The 25,350-nt window shown below is 36.4% G+C and overlaps 4 protein-coding genes across 6 annotated transcripts in view; 3 read left to right on the top strand and 1 right to left on the bottom strand.

Moving 5' to 3' along the window:
- The window catches only part of LOC132203466 (succinate dehydrogenase assembly factor 4, mitochondrial-like), a 29,041-nt gene that overhangs the window by 3,026 nt on the left and 665 nt on the right, over positions 1-25,350 (bottom strand). Inside the window, exon 3 of one of the 2 annotated variants that reach the window (XM_059631273.1) lies at positions 25,135-25,307. In XM_059631273.1, the coding sequence (XP_059487256.1) occupies positions 25,135-25,307 (173 nt within the window). Of the gene's footprint in view, positions 1-25,045; positions 25,308-25,350 lie in introns of those variants that run through there. The other variant, XM_059631272.1, reaches the window with a different exon arrangement.
- LOC132203458 (dual oxidase maturation factor 1-like) lies at positions 878-3,860 on the top strand. Its single transcript, XM_059631262.1, has 9 exons — positions 878-1,578; positions 1,634-1,691; positions 1,743-1,886; positions 1,946-2,044; positions 2,101-2,254; positions 2,409-2,620; positions 2,681-2,797; positions 2,901-2,983; positions 3,048-3,860. The coding sequence occupies exons 1-9, from the start codon at positions 1,396-1,398 to the stop codon at positions 3,246-3,248; spliced, it is 1,251 nt and encodes a 416-aa protein (XP_059487245.1). The 5' UTR covers positions 878-1,395; the 3' UTR covers positions 3,249-3,860.
- On the top strand, positions 4,125-14,861 carry LOC132203451 (dual oxidase 2-like). Of its 2 annotated transcripts, XM_059631252.1 has the most exons (30): positions 4,125-4,748; positions 6,261-6,398; positions 7,323-7,535; positions 7,611-7,769; positions 7,848-8,032; positions 8,081-8,327; positions 8,380-8,607; positions 8,665-8,840; positions 9,284-9,410; positions 9,473-9,633; positions 9,687-9,886; positions 9,940-10,064; positions 10,121-10,441; positions 10,501-10,703; positions 10,760-10,948; positions 11,004-11,147; positions 11,219-11,304; positions 11,353-11,442; positions 11,495-11,585; positions 11,931-12,079; positions 12,132-12,382; positions 12,432-12,662; positions 12,714-12,807; positions 12,856-13,066; positions 13,120-13,240; positions 13,295-13,527; positions 13,675-13,842; positions 13,901-14,056; positions 14,112-14,240; positions 14,304-14,861. In XM_059631252.1, the coding sequence occupies exons 1-30, from the start codon at positions 4,688-4,690 to the stop codon at positions 14,430-14,432; spliced, it is 5,016 nt and encodes a 1,671-aa protein (XP_059487235.1). In that variant the 5' UTR covers positions 4,125-4,687; the 3' UTR covers positions 14,433-14,861. The 2 variants fall into 2 exon arrangements, with proteins under 2 accessions (XP_059487235.1, XP_059487236.1); XM_059631253.1 differs by lacking the exon at positions 6,261-6,398.
- LOC132203452 (dual oxidase 2-like) lies at positions 15,531-25,120 on the top strand. Its single transcript, XM_059631255.1, has 29 exons — positions 15,531-15,650; positions 17,836-18,048; positions 18,124-18,282; positions 18,361-18,545; positions 18,594-18,840; positions 18,893-19,120; positions 19,178-19,353; positions 19,787-19,913; positions 19,976-20,136; positions 20,190-20,389; positions 20,443-20,567; positions 20,624-20,944; positions 21,004-21,206; positions 21,263-21,451; positions 21,512-21,655; positions 21,714-21,799; positions 21,848-21,937; positions 21,990-22,080; positions 22,339-22,487; positions 22,540-22,790; positions 22,840-23,070; positions 23,122-23,215; positions 23,264-23,474; positions 23,528-23,648; positions 23,697-23,929; positions 24,077-24,244; positions 24,303-24,458; positions 24,513-24,641; positions 24,705-25,120. The coding sequence occupies exons 1-29, from the start codon at positions 15,590-15,592 to the stop codon at positions 24,831-24,833; spliced, it is 4,878 nt and encodes a 1,625-aa protein (XP_059487238.1). The 5' UTR covers positions 15,531-15,589; the 3' UTR covers positions 24,834-25,120.

Here is a 25,350-nt window from a genome sequence, read left to right as displayed (position 1 = left end):
AATTTTTAACTGTGTTCCTTTACATTTGCAATGGTGATACTCTAAAATAATCATTCTCTCTTTTTCAGTTTAGACTAAGAATGCATATCTAAGCACTGAGGTTAATTCAGTGATTAAAGCTCAAGAAAAAGAGACCGATTTTATTTTATTAAAAAAAAGCTTCAGTACCATTAATTGCAAGTAGATTATGAATTAAGGCGCCTGTGATTGTGAAAATTTTGTAATTATCCACGGGAATTCTATACATATTATATATTTTTGTGAACAAACTGGAAATGTAAGCAAAATGTTGTTGCAGATTCAAATGCTGTATAGTCGTCTGAAATCTTTCTGTTAAAAGTTGATTTTTAATGCTGAAAGAGTTTTAAATTTTGATAATTTTTTGTGCTAAACCTTTTAAATTATGTTCTGCAGAGCTACTTTTCCGACCATTCCAGATTTGTTTTGGGACCATTTTACTACTCAAGAAAGTGGTTTTTTGTTGATGGAAAACGATTCGTCCGCTGTGGATGCGAGTCACAAGCGTTATCAGACACACCTCTTTTTGTCAGTCTCATTGTTGCGCTCACATTTTATTTATTACACTGCTCACTCCGCAATCAGCTCATTGAAGTTTATGTATGTGAAATAAATGTAACTCATCTATTACGGAAAAAAGCCAGAGACGCGCCTCTCATTTTTTTGATAAACCCTTTGGTCACCCTTGGCTGAAATCTGCCGATCACGTTGTGAATGATCCGAGATAAGAATTTGACACTCGCATCTGACTGAGGTCAAGTTGAACTCAAAGTTATCACTAGGCGGTGAACATCCGCGTGTCTGTCCGATCACACTGCAGCCGAATGATAAGTTTTTTCTGGTCATTCCAAGCACCATGGAATTTTGCTATCAATAGCCCTTTGTTGCAAGGCTCTTGTTTCGCTGACCTACCACACAATTGACTCACCAGAGGCAACTTGAACTTTGCGAAAAAGATAATGCTGAAGTGCTAACTTATATATTTTAGTGACATAAATCTCTAATGATGTGGCACGCTATTCAAAGGAGTTTTCCTTAACTTTTCTCTACACTTAATTTTGAACATCTATGAGCACTTCAAAAAATATTAAATTAACTAGAGTTTTGAGTTTATCATCATTTACTAAAAATTTTATTTCCTAAAAAAATTTAAAATATTACAATATGATATTATAAAGAAAAAGAAATTTCAATAGAAAAGGATGTAAAATTGAGATTTTTAATCATTAAAAACATATCCCGTGTTTTTATCTTGTACAAACGTTTACAAAAGCAGGAAAACTGTTGCGGTTTTTTTGCCCAACCGCTACTTCCTCTGTATCACGTCAACCCAGTTTTGAAGGAAAACTTATTACGCGTTGGTAACTGTTAACAAAAATGTCGCATCAGGTGGACAGGTCGTCCTTCATAGGCGGATTCAGGAGCGAAGGGTTTCCCACGCAGTACGCCGAAAACAAGACAGCGGCCGAAGTGGACGTTCTCGAGGCGGGCTTTATTTTGGCCTTTGTCATTCTCGCCGTCGCGTTCCTCATCATTTTGCCAGCGGCTCACCGGGCAGGGGTATTAAATTTACAGCTTATGAGTGGACCAGAAAAATTAAATTTTAATTTCTTAGAAACTCAATATCTTTATCCGCATTGCCGTGTGTCTTTTAATTGGTGGAATTTTGACAAGTGAGTTAAAATAAATTTAAAAAAATTGTTATTTCTCTTGAAATTTTTAAGCTTTGAACTTTGGCTACCGCTGGGAGGTTGGATCTATTCAGTCCAACATGGCTTACAAAGCTGGGTCTCATGCCGAGTTGCATAAAGCCAACATTGCCGTGCACTTTGGTCTTCGCGGTGTCAATATTACCCTGCACGCCGAAGGTAAAAAAGACTCAATAAAAAAAATACCTGATAAGAGATGAAAATCATTTAAATTGAAGGCAATCAAAAGCCAGACGAGTTGAAGCACGAAATCATCAATTACAACGAGGAATTCAGCTGGACTTGGGATCAAGGGCGCTTTGGTTTTGGACCCTTCGGTACTAAACCTTTTTCGTATTTTGCAGAGTTCGGAAAGTTTAAAGTTTTTTTTCAGCCGGTCGGCTGCAACGCACTTTTCGGGAGGGCCAACGCAAAGGCCTTCCTTTGCCAATCCTTTGGGTCGCAGACTATCTCACTCTGGACGGCGAGGGCTACAGGTTCGGACGTTTTTACCGCACGGCTGGGTGGTACGCGCACATTGCAATGTGGTATGTGCAAGTTATATTAAATAAAAATAATAAAGAAAATACAAATTTGTAATATTAATAAAAATTTTAATTTTAATTTATTAATTAGTTTTTTATTTTTTTTAATAAATTGATTAAAATAATTTTGCTCATACGACTACCTATTATTTTTTAGGTCTGCTTTTCCGTGCTGGTTGCTCACGGTGATCTTGCTGCACACCTGTGTCCGCTACGGCGCCGCCTTTTTGTCGCTCACTGGCTTTTTCCAAATCGTGGCCTGCATCCTCTGGGTGTCCATTCGCAATCCTAACCCGCTCGTCATCCCGTTTGAAAACGCCACCCTCACTACCAAACTTGGCTCTGATTTCTACTTGGTCGCAATCAATGGTTATATTTGGCGGCAAAGTTTTCGTGAAAAAGGTTTAAATTTCAAATGTATATTTATAGGTGTCTTTTGCCTCATCCTCGGGGTGGTTATCTGGATTTTTGATCAGATATTCACGGAGCAGACAACCCTATTTTTCGGAATTGATCCTTTAACTGATAATGTCGAGTTCTACCCTAGTAAGCTCAGATTTTTGTTCACAGTTTTATATAATTTTAATCAATTCCATTTAAATGATGAAATGTTGAAGCTAATAATGATATTTTTATATAAAAAAATAAGGTGTTGCTAAGCCAGAGGGTGGTTCGACTGCTAATGGCTCTGAATCAACGTCACCATTAATGCCGCCCTTTAGTCAGGAGCCTGTGAGTGTTTATTTTTAAAATTTATAATATTTGAAATATTTATTGTTCAAATATCACAATTTAGGTGATTATGAAGAGAAGGACCACCATCAGGAAGGTGCAGAAGAAGGCTGAAGGTGCTTTACACAAATACCGCCGCCCAATTCCAGTCCCTAGGACGACCGGTGGGACAATCTATGAGGATGACACTCCAATTTACGGCAATCAGAGCAATATTGAAATCAACGCTGCTGGTTCTTCTGCGAATTATCATCGCCAGATTTGACGCAGTTGTCCCATTCATTCTATTTTTATTGTTTTGCTGTTTAAATTAACTGACTTGGAATTGGCTGAATTAATTTAATATTTTTAAAATACTACAATTTGTGTTTAATTTGCAGTTATTACTAAAAAGAAGAAAAAAGTTTTAGTTAAATTTGGAAACTTGGGAAAATCTTTAATCAACGTGGGATGATTTTTATAAATAATTAAATTTCATAAGAATTTTTTTGAATTTACTGAAAATGTTTGAGAGAATTTCACCAATGTCAGAGCATAATTAAAAATCCAAATTTTCATTTTCATTTAAATCTAATTCTCAACAGCAATTTTTCTACTTCCAGAAAAAGGAGAATTCAAATTAAATTTATATAATTAGGGCATACGGAATGCAACAGAATTCAGTTCATGTTGTTTGTTATACATATTTTTACTGATGTGGATAAATAAGTATATAAAAATTTTGTCTTTAATTTTCACTTGAATGCCCTTTGACTATAAGTCACTATAAGAAAAAATTATAGTATTTTAACATTGTAATGCATTCCATTAAATAAAAAATGCTTTAGCTAAGGATGGGATGTGTTGGCTGTATTATCAAGTCATTAAAATCACAATTAATATTTTATGTTACAAACAATAGAACATGAAAAATAACCAAAAAGCTTATACCACTAAATTACAATAATTAGCTTATGAAATGTCAATTTATCTAATTTTTTATTTAATGCTGTAACTGTTTTTATCGCAAGAAAAGGCGCTTAGTTAAATTTAAAAAAAAAAAACCCGCTGCACTTTATTCACGGCCGCACCCTTCCGCCGGCAAACAAGCAGAGAGTTATGCCCCTCGACATGCACCTCTCTTTTTCAAAAAGTGCCTGAGCGGCGAGACTGATTTTGACGCGCGCGCCCGAATCATCGAGGGCCGAGTGCTGCAAGGCGACAATAGCCGGCATCCCCGCCTCCAGCCACCCCCGGTCCGAAGTGTGTTCGGCCAGCGCGCTTTTTCCTTCAGGGTTGTGAAGCCCTGGAATGACCTGCCACCGACCCTCAAAGACTGCCCAACCAGCAATTTTCCCTCCCTTTGCAAGCAGCATTTGTGGCAGCAATTTTAAAGTCAAGAAAGTGTCGTGATTGTTCTTTTTTTACGATAGTGTGGGTTCACGCGGTGGCCGATCTCTTTTTGATGTCGGGCGTTTTAGCAGACCTCTGCTAGTTGTGATACCCTTTCTGCTCATTTTTTCCAAATCAATTTTTTTTCATGTATGACTAGAGTAGAATAAACAACAACATATAAATTTCGATAAAGTAAAACATGTTTAATCTGGGGTTAAATAATTTTTTTTACATGGATAAATTAAAGGTGATTAGCAAAATAGAGGTTTTACTCTATTCCAAATTCACTACCACTAGTCAAGCATAAGAGGTCAATGAAAAGGCTGCGATATGGACTGGTTGGTGAAATTAAGCATATTTCTATGGATGCTACAATGCACCGGTGCACAAGGTAATTCTATTTTTTCCTTCAGATGCTCAATTCAATTCAATTCATTTATTCTCTCGCAACAGTCAAACAAAAGTAGAAAAATCACATTGGGAGAGAATTGGCAGCCAGCTCTAGTAAACAACTTACTAAAACTCATAGGCTCAATTTGGAAGCAAAAGTGTTTCCAACTTTAACCTACTCGCCGAATTGGAGCCGTAAACGGGAAAAAATTTATCAAAGGGTTAATGCTAGATGAATTTAATAAACGTGATGAAATATTATATTACAATTGGCGTTTTCAGCTGTGGACAACCAGCTTTGATATACAGCTTTGAGCCTCCGATGCTAACAAGCAGGGTTCAGAACGCCCAGTTTTTATTTTGATTTGTAAATACTTCTTTCACATAAAATCCAAATTTCATTGTTATCATTGAATTACTTTGATATAATTGTTCATTTCAGGAACCCTATCAGTAGTTTTTTGCATTAAGGTTCATGCTCATAATAGCTGAAAAACGTAAAAGTAATAAAATATGAAAGTGTTAAATGCAAAAAAGGTAACCCAAAGTCATGTACAATTACAAACTAAAAATTTAGGTGGCATGCTTTTAAATTTTTGAGATATCAGAGCATGAAGAATCGGCAAAATTTGGGGTCTGTTGGAAGAAAAGAAAACAAATTTTTTTATTTTCAAAATTTATCTTTTTCGTGTTTTATATAATTTACTAACCCAAACAATGCATTCTAGTTCCATTTTATTAAAAAAAAAAAAAAAAAAAAAAAAAAAAAAAAAAAAATTAAAATAAAACTTGCAATTTCAGCAAAAAAAAAAAACGCAAATTTATCATGCTACAGGGGAAGATATCTCAAAAAATGAAAATAAAATAAAACATGGCATCCCCAATTTTTAGTATGTAAATACATAATTTTTTGTTCATGACTTGGACTACCTTTTTTGTGTATTTGAAACTTTCATATCCATGGAGAGCCTCAATGTTAAATTTGAGTTTTCATTTTTTTTTGTTTTTTCAATTACTCATCGGGGTCATAAGCGACCTCGAAAATCGAATTCCAAGCTCGAGGTAAATGGATATGTTGTTTGCAGGGAAAATTTAGGAAACAACATGAACACTATAATTTTACCCAATTCAAAATATATTTAATAAGGCCCAAAATTCGGCAAAATTTCCAAAATTTTGTATTCTGAAACATGTCGTCCATACCTATAGAATATAATATATTATGTAAAATGAGAACGGCATGTTTCCAAAAGTTGGAGCTCGCAATTCGTCCCAAATGTGTTCTCTGCTCTGATTCTTACAGAATCAGATCCCAGGAACGAAAATTGTTAAGCAAAGGTTTGCTAACGAGTTAATTGCATTATGACATCAAATCTGTATGGATAAAAAACACGCAAATTCAATTAAAATTCTGATTTACAATAATACTTTATCAAAAGGAAGTGATAATTTTCCCCCTTTAACACCGCATAAAAGAAACAGTTTAACCACGACTAACGGATATGGTTAAAAGTATTATTAGGAGGAAAAATCAAATGTGGTCACCACGTTCACCATAACTCGGCGGAGCGCCTTCCGAAGAGTCGCAAGATGGACTGGCTGTTGAAATTGGGAATTTTTCTATTAATACTGCAATCCCCTGGTGCACAAGGTAATCACTTTTTAAAATACTGATAGGTTGTAGAGTTTTTTAATTCATATTGGATGGCTTAGAAGTCGCAGAGTCAATTATTCTGATAGTGAGTTACATAATTAGGCGTAGCTTTATACTGAAACGCGCCCTATTTTCCTATACTTAAAAGATCCTGCAGTTTTTCTATTATTTAGTTTGAGCGAGCAAATGAAAGGCTGCACAGTAGCTTAATAGATATAAATTCAAAATCTATTAACCTGTACGTGTAAATCAACCAAAATATTATTTATTCCACTTTAGGTGCTTAATTTTAAATGGAATGAGGCGCGGAAAAAAACCTAGAAATTAAATTTTAGAATAGAGCATATGCGGAAACTACCAAATATTTTCTTTTTTTACCTCGTTTTCATCAAATAATGCCAAAGTCAAAGTTCAAGGGCTTTTTTCAGAGGGTCGAGAGTACAAATATAATTATAGCAAAAATATGCAATCTTTAATTGCGTTGAAAGATATTAATTGTAAGATGGCCCAAAAATTTAGAGTAAACTTACTAAATATTCTCAATGAAATCTTCTTCATTTATTTATTTTTTAATAGCATAGGTTCAATATCAGTTAAATTCACTTATTTTGCCAATGATCGCAGATTAATTTTTTAACTCATCTCATCAGTTATGATTAAAAAATTAAAATTAGATGTTTACGTCCATATCATTAATTGTTAAATAAATACATATAAATTTTTTTTCTCAAAATATAGTCAAAAACATAATTGGCTGCAAAGACTCGGCAAAAACAGGAAATTCAAAGTATTTTGGCCTTTTTTTATAATAAAAAGATGCAAATATCTTATATTTTTCATAAATTTTTGAACTATCGCATTAATTTTTATACGTTTGAATATTTTTCCAATAATTTTATGTTTGCCTTGTGATATCTGTAGCGCAAGGGCATAATGAAAAACCAAGCAACGCCGAGTGGATTCAACACCGCGAACCGGCAATGAAGACGAAATTAGTGGAGTGGCTTGTGACAGGGTGCTGGTCAGGTGATGGTTCCGCCTGCCCATCCGACGCGCCAGAACCTCAGCACGCGGAATACCCTGGATATGATGGGTGGTACAACAACTTGGCTCACCCTGAACTCGGCGCAGCCGGTAAATCTTTCAATTTATTAAACCATAGAACCGTTTATTTTATTTTATAAAAATAATAACTTTTTATTAATCTAGACACTGCGCTGCTGCGGCGAACGCCTGCCTACTACGAGGACAGCGTCTACAAGCCCGTCGAAGGGAGGCCCAACCCTTTCACACTGAGCGACAAGTTGCTCAAAGGGCCCATAGGCACAAAATCGCGCACCGGAAAAACTGCTCTCTTGGTTTTCTTTGGTAAAAGTTGTCAAACGTCAAATTGAATTAAAAAAAATTCATTATATTTTATCCCGGAAAAATAATAAATAAAAACAGGGCAACAAATGGTTGAGGAAATTTTGGACGCTCAAAGACCGGCATGTCCTCCTGAGTACTTCAACATCCCAATTCCGGAGGGTCACGAGTACCGCAACATAAACCCAAAGCACACAGAGATGCCTCTGTTGAGAACCAGATACGACATGCGGACAGGATTTTCACCAAACAACCCCCGCCAACAAGTAAAAGAGAATACAAATTTGGAACAATTCAATTTAAACTTCAAACAGTTGAACGAAATCACCCCGTACATTGACGGAGGCCTAACTTATGGGACGACCAAGGCCTGGGCTGACCAGCTGCGCGTCAGGGAGGACGGCACCCTGGAACCAGGTGGACTTTTGGCCTCGGCGAAAAACCAGTACCTCTACCCAGCGTACAACACCCAACGCCTGCCTCTGGCCAACCCTCCACCCCCTGCCAACCACTCAAAATGGATCGTGCAGCACGAAACGGCCAACGTCAATAGATTTTTCAGTGAGAAATCAAACAAAATTAAAAATTAAGATAAATTATAATTATTTTTAAGAGCTCGGAAACCCGCGAGGAAACGAAAACCCTTTTCTGCTGACTTTCGGGGTGGTCTGGTTCCGATGGCACAACGCGTTGGCCAAAATGCTCAAGCAAAGACATCATGAATGGAGCGACGAGAAGATTTTCAACGAGGCGCGAAAGTGGCTGATCGCAACGCACCAGAGGATTGTCATTTACGAGTGGCTTCCCGCGTGGCTTAGCTCGCAATTGCCCGAATATAAAGGTCAACATTGAAATCTAATTATTTTTTCAATGTAATTAATTGTTTACGATATTTTAGGATACAACCCCGCCATCGATCCGCAAATCGACCAGTTTTTCCAAACGTCTGCCATGCGCTTTGGCCACACGTTGGTGGTCCCTGGCGTTTACCAGCGCGACTACGCAGCGAAAAATTGCGCCTTATTGCCAGGGCCAAACGTTGTACGCACGTGCAATTTCTTCTGGAGACCCCAAGTAAGAACAAATTAGTCTTTCAAAACTTTTGTTTTCTTAAAATGTGTTATTTATGCAACGCGCGACCAACGCAAAGTTTTTAAATGTATTTATTTTCAAAGAAGTTTTAGTTTTTATGCAATATCCAAAGTTATCCAAAGCAAAATAAAATTGTAATTATGACGAAAAAAATATTATCTAAATCTAGCAAAGAAAACCAAAAAACTGCAATTAAGCACTCGCCTAAGTATAATTATGGAGAACTTATGTTATAAGGCCCACCTCAGGTGTACCTAAAAATCCTAATAATGGTTTATATTTTCCCTTATTTTAATTAATTTTTTTACTTGGAAAATAGAAACAGACCTATTAATTTTTTTAAATTTTTATAAGATGAGGAATAATTTGAAGACGTACTTTTACTTTATGTCACTTTACGTGAATTATGCACCATGATCTCTTAGGAACCTATGCAAAGAAACATCCCAGACCACGATATACGCGCTGAAAGTGACATCGATCGCCTTTTGATGGGAATGGCGTATCAACTCTCTGAAGCTGAGGATCACACCATTGTAGAAGACCTCAGAGGTTTGTTCAGAAGAATGAACTAATTTGATCAAATTCTGATATCCTAACTAATATGAATTTAGGCCGAGTGTTTGGTCCGCTAGAGTTTTCCAGGAGAGATTTAATGGCTGTTAATATTCAGAGAGGGCGGGAACACGGAATTCCTGACTTCAACACAGCCAGGGAGGCTTACGGTCTTCGAAGATATACGAGTGAAAATGATTTTACGCATGCCGCCAATCAAGTATTCATATGGAATCACGTAGCAATTAAATTTACAAACATGTTTTCAAAAAGTCGATAAAGGAGGAACTCAAAAGATTGTACAGCGAAGGCCAGAGTGATCCGAACGCGTGGCTCAACAGAATTGACGTGTGGGTCGGTGGAATTATGGAAACGGGCGATTCGCCTGGAGAACTTTTCACAGCGGTCATCAAAGATCAGTTCACCAGGATCAGGGACGGAGATCGCTTCTGGTTCGAGAACAAGCGGAACAAGTAAGACGAAATATTATGCGGGAAAAATGTTCATATCTTGACTGAAAATTCAGACTTTTTACTGACGCCGAAATCGCCAGGATCCATCAAATCAGATTTCGCGATGTAGTCATGAGCGTTACGCACATGTTGAACGAAGACATGCAGGAAAACCCATTCTTGGCGCCAACACCAGAAGGCAACATTTTTTTAAATGTTCAATACTCAAACAATAAAATAATTTTTGTTCCTCAGAAATTCCCGAATCCTGTCGAGACAATCCGGAATTGCACGAAAGTGACTGCAGTGGGACTGCAACTGGAAAATGCAGGCATTTGCACCCTCTGGACGAGTCGAGGGTGGAAGCGTGCACTCGCCCTGACACCTACGATTACTTTTCCAACAGCGAGCTTTCTTTTATTCTTACTTTTAGCGGATTGGCCACCATCATTGTAGCTATGATAGGCACCCTTTTCTTAATGGTGATGCTGTTGAAAAGGAAAACTGCAGTAAAACCCAAGCCAACGAATTTTCCGTCTAATTTTAAAAATCTCAGTCATCAAAAGTTCTTTGCAGGTGTGCTGCTTGTTAACTTTAAAACAATTCAAGGGAAATTAATGATTTGTTGTCAACAGTTGAGGAGTGGGTTAGTTGGAAGGAGGGCTATCACCAGCGCGTAATTATTTTCAACAAGGAACTGAAACAACTGGAGGTCTGTTGCCCCATTGGCGGCACCCTTTTGCATAAAATCTCATTCAATCCCAGCACCAAATTGACGTTATATAAAATAACTGACAACTTGCACTTCCTGGTTCGCGCTCAGAATTTGTACGATCTGGTAAGCTTTGATTTTTGGAGTCAAAAAAAGTTAATTTATTACAATTATAATGATAGTGTATTCGATTCCCGTCATTGTTCAATTGCTTGGAGTTCATTGGCACTTTGAATGAATTCGCGGAGAGTACTGGATGTAAAACAGAGACTAGAATGGAACTGAATCTGAAAACGATGAAAAAAGAGGCAATCACCAAAATAAGAAGGCAAAAAAAGCTGGAGGAATTCTTTAAAAACATTTTGCATCAAGTATTTGCTTAAAAAATAACCTATTATTAGATTCATTATTTTCAAATAATTTTAGTTGGAGTCCAAATCCAAAGGTCATGGATTGTTTTCTGGTTCACGAGTGCAGAGTAGTGCAACAGATGCGATCAACATGGAACTCACTCAGCCAGAATTTGCCGACTACTTTAACATGAGGTCAAACTCTGAATTTATAACAAAGGTTAATCAAAACAAAAATAAGAAAAAAAAAACAAGGTTAATAATATTCTAATAATCTGGTGATGGCTTTAGATGTTTGGTCTGATTGACAAAGACAACAATGGATTTATTTCGTTCCGAGAATTTTTTGATCTATTCGTCATATTTAAGAAAGGTACCTTTATTTTGCACAATAATATTTCATTAAAAAATTACCTACTAGGTACCGCGGAGGAAAAAAGTGAGCTGCTTTTTGACATGTATGACATCGATGGAAACGGACTGCTGACAAAGGCAGAGTTTTTGAATATGATAAGGTGAAATTCATTGTATTGGCATGAAATGAAAATTTAAAATAGCATAATACAGATCTTTGCTGGAAATTGCCCAAGCAGATGTTGAGGAAAACTTGGAGACCGCGGTAGAAACTTTAATGAAAGCGTCTGGATTGGAGCATAAGGTTTGAATCTTCCTAATATTATAGATGATTATTTACCATTTGTTTAATAATATGTAAATAAATTTCGGCCTATATAAAGGAAAAAATATATTTCCAATTCAATCAAGCTCATAAAATCAATAAAGAATTGAGGGATAATCATTTTTTATTTCAAAAGGCCAGAAATTCTGTTTACCCTATAAGTTCTTAAAAAATCTAGATGCATGTACGCTTGAAATTTGAAATTTGTCTTCATATTTGGAAAATTCGCAAACAAAAATTAATATTTAAACTTTTTGATATCACTAGTAAATTTTAAAATACTCTGGCTCATTCTTATAATGTTCATATCTTTACATTTTCCAGGAAAATTATGACAAGAAAGACTTCCAGCAGTTCATGAGTAATCAGAGGCAAACAATGAATTCTCTTAGCGTTGACATAAACACGGGTGGCGAAATGTCCAAATCTGACAATAACAGAGGCCGAAGAGAATCAATCATGAGTATTTATGGGTGTGTTAAATTTTTTAGTTTTGTATTCATAATTTTAAACATCAATCAAAAGTGACCCTCGCATTTTGATGCAAGAAATCGCCCAACAAAAAGAGGCGGACTCGAAAAACACCGACAAGCAAGTCATCCAGGACGAGCACGCGATTCCCCACACGAGTTCCGAAGAACCCAACGAAACAGACTCGTGGATAAAACGAAATTTCATCTCCATAAAAAGGTCGGCCGAAAACTACCGGATGCACATTTTCTGGTGCACGCTCTACACTTTGGTGCTGCTCAGCATTTTCGCTGAACGAGCCTATTGTAAGAATAATTGAAATTTTTATTATACTTTAACTAATTAATTCAAAAGATTATTCTGTTGAACGAGAGCACGCGGGGTTGCGTCGCATCGCGGGATACGGAGTTACGATAACTCGCGGTGCCGCTTCTGCGATGATGTTCACCTACTCGACTTTGCTGATCACAATGTGCCGAAACACAATTACCTATCTGCGCGAAACTTTTCTCAGCCGCTACATTCCCCTCGACTCTGCTGTCGAAATGCACAAATACATCGCCATATGGGCCCTCATATTCACAAGTACAAAATTAATTAAAAGAAAAAATTAAAATTTTTAACCAAAATTTTAAGTTTTCCACTGCATTGGCCACGGAATCAATTTCTACCACATTTCAACACAAACCTCTGATGATTTGACATGTTTGTTTAGGAACTTTTTCCACGCGTAAGAAGCAAATTATTTTTTTGCGCTCATATTTATTATAAAAAATAGGACCCACGAAATCCCCAAGTTCCATTACTGGTGCTGGCAAACGCTGACTGGAGTCACAGGAATTTTGCTTGTGATCGTTGGCGCTTTGATTTATATTTTCGCAATCCCGTACTCGCGCAGACATTTGCACAATTGGTTTTGGAACACGCACAATTTGTATCCGATTTTCTACGCCCTCATTGTTCTCCACGGATCTGCCAGATTGGTTCAAGTAATTTAAATTAAATATTTAATTGCAAGAGAAAAATTACATTTTTTTTCTAGGAACCTTATTTCCATTATTTCTTCTTGGGCCCCTGCGTTTTGTTTACATTGGACAATTTGGTCACCATGAGTCGAAAGAAGGTCAAAATTCCTTTGGTTGGAGCGCAAATTCTTCCATCAGGTAGAATTAATGTATATTATCATTATTGAATTTCATACAAATTTTAATTTTTAGACGTAACGATGTTGAAAATTTTGAAACCCTCAAACTTCAACTACAAATCAGGCCAGTGGGTGCGAATCGCGTGCCCTGAACTCAACTCGTCTGAGTACCACCCATTCACCCTTTCGTCAGCTCCGAATGAGGAACACTTGTCACTTCACATCAGAGCTGTTGGCCCCTGGACTTGGAATATTCGGCGTCTTATTGAAAGCAGACATTCTGACGGCACTAAAACGCTTCCAAAGGTAAAATTTTCAATTTCTCTGTTTATAATTTGTTATTATTTATTTTCAGAACAACCAGGAAACCAGGAAAAAGTTAAAATTTATAACAAATCTCAATGTTTTCTGTGATTTTATATTAGTTTGTATGATAATAATTTTTTAACGCAGATTTACTTGGATGGACCGTACGGCGAAAGTCACCAAGATTGGAACACTTATGACGTTTCCATTTTGGTCGGCGGCGGAATCGGCGTCACCCCATTTGCATCTATTCTCAAGGACATCGTTTTTAACGCTAATATCAAGGCTAAAGCGTCCCAACACAAGTGCAAAAAAGTGAATTTTGCATGAAAGTTTTTTTTGAAAAGATTTAAATGTTTTTCTCATTTATTAGGTTTACTTTTTCTGGGTGACAAAAACTCAAAAGCACTTTGAGTGGTTGGTCGACATCATCCGTGAGTTGGAAAGCGTCGATTCGCAACTGGTCGTGTCCGTTCACATTTTTGTCACTCAATTTTTTGAAAAGTTTGATATGCGCACTATGCTCTTGGTATCATGTTATATGATTGATTTTTTTGTTACTATATTATTTAAAAAAAATTTAGTACATCTGCGAGAGGCACTTTCAAAGAGCAAGTGGTCGGTCTTTGTTTACTGGACTGAAGGCGCGAACTCACTTTGGACGACCAAATTTCAAGAAAATGTTCCTTGCGCTCTCTGAATATCATTCTGATGTAATTTTTGTTGACTTACATAATTGAAAATAAAATTGATGATAAAATTTTACTCTGGCGCAGGTAAAGAAGATTGGGGTTTTCAGCTGCGGACCGCCAGCTTTGACCCACAGCGTTAACGAAGGAGCCTCCGATGCCAACAAGCATGCTTCATGCGGATCGGTTTTTGAACATCATTCAGAGAATTTCTAAACGAGAATGATGAATGTTTGTGCCAGTACTTATGCTGCATTTTCAGTTTATGATTTTTTACATTTGTGTGAGTTTCCGTCTTTGTTGATTTAACTTTTATCCAGTAATAATATTTTTTAATACATCATAATTGATATATTATGTTATTATTTAGTGCTTAAAAAGTTGTTCCCGTTTATAGGATTATAACCATACTGTTTAGACACCGTTTAAGTTTTGTATTGTTTCCGTTCAACAACAATTTAAATTTGTTACCACAGCTTAGACTACATTAACAAGAAGTAATCACATACACTAAAATACTACAACTTGTGTTTAATTTGCAGTAATTACTAAAAAGAAGAAAAAAGTTTTAGTTAAATTTGGAAACTTGGGAAAATCTTTAATCAACGTGGGATGATTTTTATAAATAATTAAATTTCATAAGAATTTTTTTGAATTTACTGAAAATGTTTGAGAGAATTTCACTAATGTCAGAGCAAAATTAAAAATCTAAAATTTTAATTTTCATTTCAATCTAGTTCTCAACAGCAATTTTTCTACTTCCAGAAAAAGGAGAATTCAAATTAAATTTATATAATTAGGGCATACGGAATGCAACAGAATTCAGTTCATGTTGTTTGTTATACATATTTTTACTGATGTGGATAAATAAGTACATAAAAATTTTGTCTTTAATTTTCATTTGAATGCCCTTTGACTATAAGTCACTATAAGAAAAAATTATAGTACTTTAACATTATAATGCATTCCATTAAATAAAAAATGCTTTAGCTAAGGATGGGATGTGTTGGCTGTCTTATCAAGTCATTAAAATCACAATTAATATTTTATGATACAAACAATAGAACATGAAAAATAACCAAAAAGCTTATATCACTAAATTACAATAATTTAGCTTATGAATTATGAAATGTCAATTTATCTAATTTTTTAAAAATTGCTGTAACTGTTTTTATCGCAAGGAAAGGCGCTTAGTTAAATTTAAAAAAAAAACCCACGGATATAAATTTTGATAAAGCAAAACATGTTTAATCTGGGGTTAAATAATCTTTCCACATGGATAAATTAAAGGTGATTAGCAAAATAGAGGTTTTACTCTATTCCAAATTCACTACCACTAGTCAAGCATAAGAGGTCAATGAAAAGGCTGCGATATGGACTGGTTGGTGAAATTAAGCATATTTCTATGGATGCTACAATGCACCGGTGCACAAGGTAATTCTATTTTTTCCTTCAGATGCTCAATTCAATTCAATTCATTTATTCTCTCGCAACAGTCAAACAAAAGTAGAAAAATCACATTGGGAGAGAATTGGCAGCCAGCTCTAGTAAACAACTTACTAAAACTCATAGGCTCAATTTGGAAGCAAAAGTGTTTCCAACTTAAACCTACTCGCCGAACTGGAGCCGTAAACGGGAAAAAATTTATCAAAGGGTTAATGCTAGATGAATTTAATAAACGTGATGAAATATTATATTACAATTGGCGTTTTCAGCTGTAAACAACCAGCTTTGATATACAGCTTTGAGCCTCCGATGCTAACAAGCAGGGTTCAGAACGCCCAGTTTTTATTTTGATTTGTAAATACTTCTTTCACATAAAATCCAAATTTCATTGTTATCATTGAATTACTTTGATATAATTGTTCATTTCAGGAACCCTATCAGTAGTTTTTTGCATTAAGGTTCATGCTCATAATAGCTGAAAAACGTAAAAGTAATAAAATATGAAAGTGTTAAATGCAAAAAAGGTAACCCAAAGTCATGTACAATTACAAACTAAAAATTTAGGTGGCATGCTTTTAAATTTTTGAGATATCAGAGCATGAAGAATCGGCAAAATTTGGGGTCTGTTGGAAGAAAAGAAAACAAATTTTTTTATTTTCTTAATTTATCTTTTTCGTGTTTTATATAATTTACTAAACCAAACAATGCATTCTAGTTCCATTTTATTATAAAAATAGAAAAAAAAATAAAAAAAATGAAAACTTGTAATTTCAGCAAAAAACCGCAAATTCATCATGCTACAGGTGAAGATATCTCAAAAAATGAAAATAAAATAAAACATGGCATCCCCAATTTTGAGTATATAAATACATAATTTTTAATTGTTCATGACTTGGACAACCTTTTTTGTGTATTTGATACTTTCATATCCATGGCTAGCCTCAATGAGAATTTTGAGTTTTCAATTTTTTTTTTAAATTCATGGTCATAAGCGACCTCGAAAATCGAATTCCAAGCTCGAGGTAAATGGATAAGTTGTTTGCAGGGAAAATTTAGGAAACAACATGAACACTATAATTTTACCCAATTCAAAATATATTTAAATTGATAGAAGAATTTATATGATAGACTAATTGTACGGTTTCTCAGTTTAAAATTGCATGTAAAGAATATTTGACTGTTGTTTAAAATTTCCTCTTTTCGGCTCCAGCTCGGCAAGTAGATTAAATTTGGAAACACTTTTGCTTTCAAATTGAGTTTATGTTGTTTACAAGGGCTGGCTGCCAATTCTCTCTTCAATGTAATTTTTCCTCCAAAATAATATTTGCCTTGTTGCGAGAGAAAAAACGAATTGAGTATTCCACTTAAGGTGCTGTTCAATTTCGTTTGGCATGATTTTCCAGAATGACGCCTCTTAAGCACTGGTAAATTGGCAAGTGCCCATAGTTTTCTTAATATAAAAAAAAATGGTAGAGATAATTTTAAATGGAATCAGGCGCGGAAAAAAACCTAGAAATTAAATTTTAGAATAGAGCAATTGCACATTCTTCTTAACAAATTGATAACCAGTTCCATTTGAGATACAGCGATGCGGAAACTACCAAATATTTTCTTTTTTTACCTCGTTTTCATCAAATAATGCCAAAGTCTCAAGGGCTTTTTTCAGAGGGTCGTGAGTACAAATATAATTATAGAAAAAATGAGCAACCTTGAATTGCGTTGAAAGATATTAATTGTAAGATGGCCCAAAAATTTAGAGTAAACTTTATTTATTTTTTAATAGCATAGGTTCAATATCAGTTAAATTCACTTATTTTGCCAATGGTCGCAGATTAATTTTTTAACTCATCTCATGTTATGAATAAAAAAAATAAAATTATATGTTTACGACCATATCATTAATTGTTAAATAAATATAAATTTTTTTCTCAAAATATAGTCAAAATCATAATTGGCTGCAAAGACTCGGCAAAAACAGCAAATTCAAAGTAGTTTGGCCTTTTTTTTTTTATTAAAAGATGCAATGATCTTAAATTTTTCATAAATTTTTGGACTATCGCATTAATTTTTTAAACGTTTGAATATTTTTCCAATAATTTTATGTCTGCATTGCGATCTCTCAAAAGTGACCATGACCACGGAATTATTTGATGATAAATAATAATATCTGTAGCGCAAGGGCATAATGAAAAACCAAGCAACGCCGAGTGGATTCAACACCGCGAACCGGCAATGAAGACGAAATTAGTGGAGTGGCTTGTGACAGGGTGCTGGTCAGGTGATGGTTCCGCCTGCCCATCCGACGCGCCAGAACCTCAGCACGCGGAATACCCTGGATATGATGGGTGGTACAACAACTTGGCTCACCCTGAACTCGGCGCAGCCGGTAAATCTTTCAATTTATTAAACCATAGAACCGTTTATTTTATTTTATAAAAATAATAACTTTTTATTAATCTAGACACTGCGCTGCTGCGGCGAACGCCTGCCTACTACGAGGACAGCGTCTACAAGCCCGTCGAAGGGAGGCCCAACCCTTTCACACTGAGCGACAAGTTGCTCAAAGGGCCCATAGGCACAAAATCGCGCACCGGAAAAACTGCTCTCTTGGTTTTCTTTGGTAAAAGTTGTCAAACGTCAAATTGAATTAAAAAAAATTCATTATATTTTATCCCGGAAAAATAATAAATAAAAACAGGGCAACAAATGGTTGAGGAAATTTTGGACGCTCAAAGACCGGCATGTCCTCCTGAGTACTTCAACATCCCAATTCCGGAGGGTCACGAGTACCGCAACATAAACCCAAAGCACACAGAGATGCCTCTGTTGAGAACCAGATACGACATGCGGACAGGATTTTCACCAAACAACCCCCGCCAACAAGTAAAAGAGAATACAAATTTGGAACAATTCAATTTAAACTTCAAACAGTTGAACGAAATCACCCCGTACATTGACGGAGGCCTAACTTATGGGACGACCAAGGCCTGGGCTGACCAGCTGCGCGTCAGGGAGGACGGCACCCTGGAACCAGGTGGACTTTTGGCCTCGGCGAAAAACCAGTACCTCTACCCAGCGTACAACACCCAACGCCTGCCTCTGGCCAACCCTCCACCCCCTGCCAACCACTCAAAATGGATCGTGCAGCACGAAACGGCCAACGTCAATAGATTTTTCAGTGAGAAATCAAACAAAATTAAAAATTAAGATAAATTATAATTATTTTTAAGAGCTCGGAAACCCGCGAGGAAACGAAAACCCTTTTCTGCTGACTTTCGGGGTGGTCTGGTTCCGATGGCACAACGCGTTGGCCAAAATGCTCAAGCAAAGACATCATGAATGGAGCGACGAGAAGATTTTCAACGAGGCGCGAAAGTGGCTGATCGCAACGCACCAGAGGATTGTCATTTACGAGTGGCTTCCCGCGTGGCTTAGCTCGCAATTGCCCGAATATAAAGGTCAACATTGAAATCTAATTATTTTTTCAATGTAATTGATTATTTACGACATTTTAGGATACAACCCCGCCATCGATCCGCAAATCGACCAGTTTTTCCAAACGTCTGCCATGCGCTTTGGCCACACGTTGGTGGTCCCTGGCGTTTACCAGCGCGACTACGCAGAGAAAAATTGCACCTTATTGCCAGGGCCAAACGTTGTACGCACGTGCAATTTCTTCTGGAGACCCCAAGTAAGAACAAATTAGTCTTTCAAAACTTTTGTTTTCTTAAAATGTGTTATTTATGCAACGCGTGACCAACGCAAAGTTTTTAAATGTATTTACTTTTAAAGAAGTTTTAGTTTTTATGCAATATCCAAAGTTATCTAAAGCAAAATAAAATTGTAATTATGACGAAAAAAACATTATCTAAATCTAGCAAGGAAAACAAAAAAACTGCAATTAAACACTCGCTGGAGTATAATTATGGAGCACTTATGTTATAAGGCCCACCTTAGGTGTACCTAAAAATCGTAATATTGTTTTACATTTGTCCTTATTTTAATTAATTTTTTTACTTGGCCAATAGAAACAGACTTGTTAATTTTTAAAAAAATTTATAAGACGAGGAATAATTTGAAGACGTACTTTTACTTTATGTGAATTATGCACCATGATCTCTTAGGAACCTATGCAAAGAAACATCCCAGACCACGATATACGCGCTGAAAGTGACATCGATCGCCTTTTGATGGGAATGGCGTATCAACTCTCTGAGGCTGAGGATCACACCATTGTAGAAGACCTCAGAGGTTCGATCAGAAGAATGAACTAATTTGATCAAATTCTGATATCTCAACTAAAATGAATTTAGGCCGAGTGTTTGGTCCCCTAGAGTTTTCCAGGAGAGATTTAATGGCTGTTAATATTCAGAGAGGGCGGGAACACGGAATTCCTGACTTCAACACAGCCAGGGAGGCTTACGGTCTTCGAAGATATACGAGTGAAAATGATTTTACGCATGCCGCCAATCAAGTATTCATATAGAATCACGTAGCAATTAAATTTACAAACATGTTTTCAAAAAGTCGATAAAGGAGGAACTCAAAAGATTGTACAGCGAAGGCCAGAGTGATCCGAACGCGTGGCTCAACAGAATTGACGTGTGGGTCGGTGGAATTATGGAAACGGGCGATTCGCCTGGAGAACTTTTCACAGCGGTCATCAAAGATCAGTTCACCAGGATCAGGGACGGAGATCGCTTCTGGTTCGAGAACAAGCGGAACAAGTAAGACGAAATATTATGCGGGAAAAATGTTCATATCTTGACTGAAAATTCAGACTTTTTACTGACGCCGAAATCGCCAGGATCCATCAAATCAGATTTCGCGATGTAGTCATGAGCGTTACGCACATGTTGAACGAAGACATGCAGGAAAACCCATTCTTGGCGCCAACACCAGAAGGCAACATTTTTTTAAATGTTCAATACTCAAACAATAAAATAATTTTTGTTCCTCAGAAATTCCCGAATCCTGTCGAGACAATCCGGAATTGCACGAAAGTGACTGCAGTGGGACTGCAACTGGAAAATGCAGGCATTTGCACCCTCTGGACGAGTCGAGGGTGGAAGCGTGCACTCGCCCTGACACCTACGATTACTTTTCCAACAGCGAGCTTTCTTTTATTCTTACTTTTAGCGGATTGGCCACCATCATTGTAGCTATGATAGGCACCCTTTTCTTAATGGTGATGCTGTTGAAAAGGAAAACTGCAGTAAAACCCAAGCCAACGAATTTTCCGTCTAATTTTAAAAATCTCAGTCATCAAAAGTTCTTTGCAGGTGTGCTGCTTGTTAACTTTAAAACAATTCAAGGGAAATTAATGATTTGTTGTCAACAGTTGAGGAGTGGGTTAGTTGGAAGGAGGGCTATCACCAGCGCGTAATTATTTTCAACAAGGAACTGAAACAACTGGAGGTCTGTTGCCCCATTGGCGGCACCCTTTTGCATAAAATCTCATTCAATCCCAGCACCAAATTGACGTTATATAAAATAACTGACAACTTGCACTTCCTGGTTCGCGCTCAGAATTTGAACGATCTGGTAAGCTTTGATTTTTGGAGTCAAAAAAAGTTAATTTATTACAATTATAATGATAGTGTATTCGATTCCCGTCATTGTTCAATTGCTTGGAGTTCATTGGCACTTTGAATGAATTCGCGGAGAGTACTGGATGTAAAACAGAGACTAGAATGGAACTGAATCTGAAAACGATGAAAAAAGAGGCAATCACCAAAATACGAAGGCAAAAAAAGCTGGAGGAATTCTTTAAAAACATTTTGCATCAAGTATTTGCTTTAAAAAATAACCTAGCTATTATTAGATTCAGTATTTTCAAATAATTTTAGTTGGAGTCCAAATCCAAAGGTCATGGATTGTTTTCTGGTTCACGAGTGCAGAGTAGTGTAACAGATGCGATCAACATGGAACTCACTCAGTCAGAATTTGCCGACTACTTTAACATGAGGCCTAACTCTGAATTTATAACACAGGTTAATAAAAAAAAAAAATACGTTTAATAATATTCTAATAATCTGGTGATGGCTTTAGATGTTTGGTCTGATTGACAAAGACAACAATGGATTTATTTCGTTCCGAGAATTTTTTGATCTATTCGTCATATTTAAGAAAGGTACCTTTATTTTGCACAATAATAATTAATTACAAAATTACCCACTAGGTACCGCGGAGGAAAAAAGTGAGCTGCTTTTTGACATGTATGACATTGATGGAAACGGACTGCTGACAAAGGCAGAGTTTTTGAATATGATAAGGTGAAATTCATTGTATTGGCATGAAATGAAAATTTAAAATAGCATAATACAGATCTTTGCTGGAAATTGCCCAAGCAGATGTTGAGGAAAACTTGGAGACCGCGGTAGAAACTTTAATGAAAGCGTCTGGATTGGAGCATAAGGTTTGAATCTTCCTAATATTATAGATGATTATTTACTATTTGTTTTATAATATGTAAATAAATTTCGGCCTATATAAAGGAAAAAATATATTTCCAATTCAATCAAGCTCATGAAATCAATAAAGAATCGAGGGATAATCATTTTTTATTTCAAAAGGCCATAAATTCTGTTTACCCTATAAGTTCTTAAAAAATCTAATCTTAAAATACTCTGGCTCATTGAAGAGATTATAATGTTCATATCTTTACATTTTCCAGGAAAATTATGACAAGAAAGACTTCCAGCAGTTCATGAGTAATCAGACGCAAACAATGAATTCTCTTAGCGTTGACATAAACACGGGTGGCGAAATGTCCAAATCTGACAATAACAGAGGCCGAAGAGAATCAATCATTAGTATTTATGGGTTCGTTAAATTTTTTAGTTTTGTATTCATAATTTTAAACATCAATCAAAAGTGACCCTCGCGTTTTGATGCAAGAAATCGCCCAACAAAAAGAGGCGGACTCGAAAAACACCGACAAGCAAGTCATCCAGGACGAGCACGCGATTCCCCACACGAGTTCCGAAGAACCCAACGAAACAGACTCGTGGATAAAACGAAATTTCATCTCCATAAAAAGGTCGGCCGAAAACTACCGGATGCACATTTTCTGGTGCACGCTCTACACTTTGGTGCTGCTCAGCATTTTCGCTGAACGAGCCTATTGTAAGAATAATTGAAATTTTTATTATACTTTAACTAATTAATTCAAAAGATTATTCTGTTGAACGAGAGCACGCGGGGTTGCGTCGCATCGCGGGATACGGAGTTACGATAACTCGCGGTGCCGCTTCTGCGATGATGTTCACCTACTCGACTTTGCTGATCACAATGTGCCGAAACACAATTACCTATCTGCGCGAAACTTTTCTCAGCCGCTACATTCCCCTCGACTCTGCTGTCGAAATGCACAAATACATCGCCATATGGGCCCTCATATTCACAAGTACAAAATTAATTAAAAGAAAAAATTAAAATTTTTAACCAAAATTTTAAGTTTTCCACTGCATTGGCCACGGAATCAATTTCTACCACATTTCAACACAAACCTCTGATGATTTGACATGTTTGTTTAGGAACTTTTTCCACGCGTAAGAAGCAAATTATTTTTTTGCGCTCATATTTATTATAAAAAATAGGACCCACGAAATCCCCAAGTTCCATTACTGGTGCTGGCAAACGCTGACTGGAGTCACAGGAATTTTGCTTGTGATCGTTGGCGCTTTGATTTATATTTTCGCAATCCCGTACTCGCGCAGACATTTGCACAATTGGTTTTGGAACACGCACAATTTGTATCCGATTTTCTACGCCCTCATTGTTCTCCACGGATCTGCCAGATTGGTTCAAGTAATTGAAATTAAATATTTAATTGCAAGAGAAAAATTACATTTTTTTTCTAGGAACCTTATTTCCATTATTTCTTCTTGGGCCCCTGCGTTTTGTTTACTTTGGACAATTTGGTCACCATGAGTCGAAAGAAGGTCAAAATTCCTTTGGTTGGAGCGCAAATTCTTCCATCAGGTAGAATTAATTATCATTATTGAATTTCATACAAATTTTAATTTTTAGACGTAACGATGTTGCAAATTTTGAAACCCTCAAACTTCAACTACAAATCAGGGCAGTGGGTGCGAATCGCGTGCCCTGAACTCAACTTGTCCGAGTACCACCCATTCACCCTTTCGTCTGCTCCGAATGAGGAACACTTGTCACTTCACATCAGAGCTGTTGGCCCCTGGACTTGGAATATTCGGCGTCTTATTAAAAGCAGACATTCTGACGGCACTAAAAAGCTTCCAAAGGTAAAATTTTTAATTTCTCTATTTACAATTTGTTATTATTTATTTTTAGAACAACCAGGAAACCAGGAAAAAGTTAAAATTTTTTAACAAATTTCAATGTTTTCTGTGATTTTATTTAGTTTGTATGATAATAATTTTTTAACGCAGATTTACTTGGATGGACCGTACGGCGAAAGTCACCAAGATTGGAACACTTATGACGTTTCCATTTTGGTCGGCGGCGGAATCGGCGTCACCCCATTTGCATCTATTCTCAAGGACATCGTTTTTAACGCTAATATCAAGGCTAAAGCGTCCCAACACAAGTGCAAAAAAGTGAATTTTGCATGAAAGTTTTTTTTGAAAAGATTTAAATGTTTTTCTCATTTATTAGGTTTACTTTTTCTGGGTGACAAAAACTCAAAAGCACTTTGAGTGGTTGGTCGACATCATCCGTGAGTTGGAAAGCGTCGATTCGCAACTGGTCGTGTCCGTTCACATTTTTGTCACTCAATTTTTTGAAAAGTTTGATATGCGCACTATGCTCTTGGTATCATGTTATATGATTGATTTTTTTGTTACTATATTATTTAAAAATTTTTAGTACATCTGCGAGAGGCACTTTCAAAGAGCAAGTGGTCGGTCTTTGTTTACTGGACTGAAGGCGCGAACTCACTTTGGACGACCAAATTTCAAGAAAATGTTCCTTGCGCTTTCTGAATATCATTCTGATGTAATTTTTGTTGACTTACACAATTGAAAATAAAATTGATGATAAAATTTTACTCTGGCGCAGGTAAAGAAGATTGGGGTTTTCAGCTGCGGACCGCCAGCTTTGACCCACAGCGTTAACGAAGGAGCCTCCGATGCCAACAAGCATGCTTCATGCGGATCGGTTTTTGAACATCATTCAGAGAATTTCTAAACGATAATGGCGATAATGATGAATGTTTGTGCCAGTACTTATGCTGCATTTTCAGTTTATGATTTTTTATATCTGTGTGCGTTTCCGTCTTTGTTGATTTAAATTTTATCCAGTAATAATATTTTTTAATACATCATAATTGATATGTTATTTTTTAGTGCTTAAAAAGTTGATCCCGTTTATAGGATTATAACCATACTGTTTAGACACCGTTTAAGTTTTGTATTGTTTCCTTTCAACAACAATTTAAATTTATTACCACAGCTTAGACTACATTAACAAGAAGTAATCACATACACACCTAAAAGTCTGACACTCGTCCTTTCCTCTCCCAGTCGCCAAACCTAGTAGGTTCCGGCCCTCGAGGACCTCCGACCTCACCAGTATTTGGATTTGTGTTGTTGGGAAACGGAGGCAATGGATCTTTTTCTTGATGTGGGTGCTTGGCCCCTTCCTCCGGCTCATCTAGTTTGCCTTCAAATTCATAATTTTTTTTTCAAAATTTTTTTTTAAATTA

This window comes from Neocloeon triangulifer, unplaced genomic scaffold (assembly GCF_031216515.1).
Source record: "Neocloeon triangulifer isolate White Clay Creek 2 clone unplaced genomic scaffold, ASM3121651v1 ptg000017l, whole genome shotgun sequence".
In the NCBI taxonomy this organism is placed as follows: domain Eukaryota; kingdom Metazoa; phylum Arthropoda; class Insecta; order Ephemeroptera; family Baetidae; genus Neocloeon; species Neocloeon triangulifer.
The sequence above is the reverse complement of the archived record's forward strand: the minus strand, read 5'-3'. Positions and strand labels throughout refer to the sequence as shown.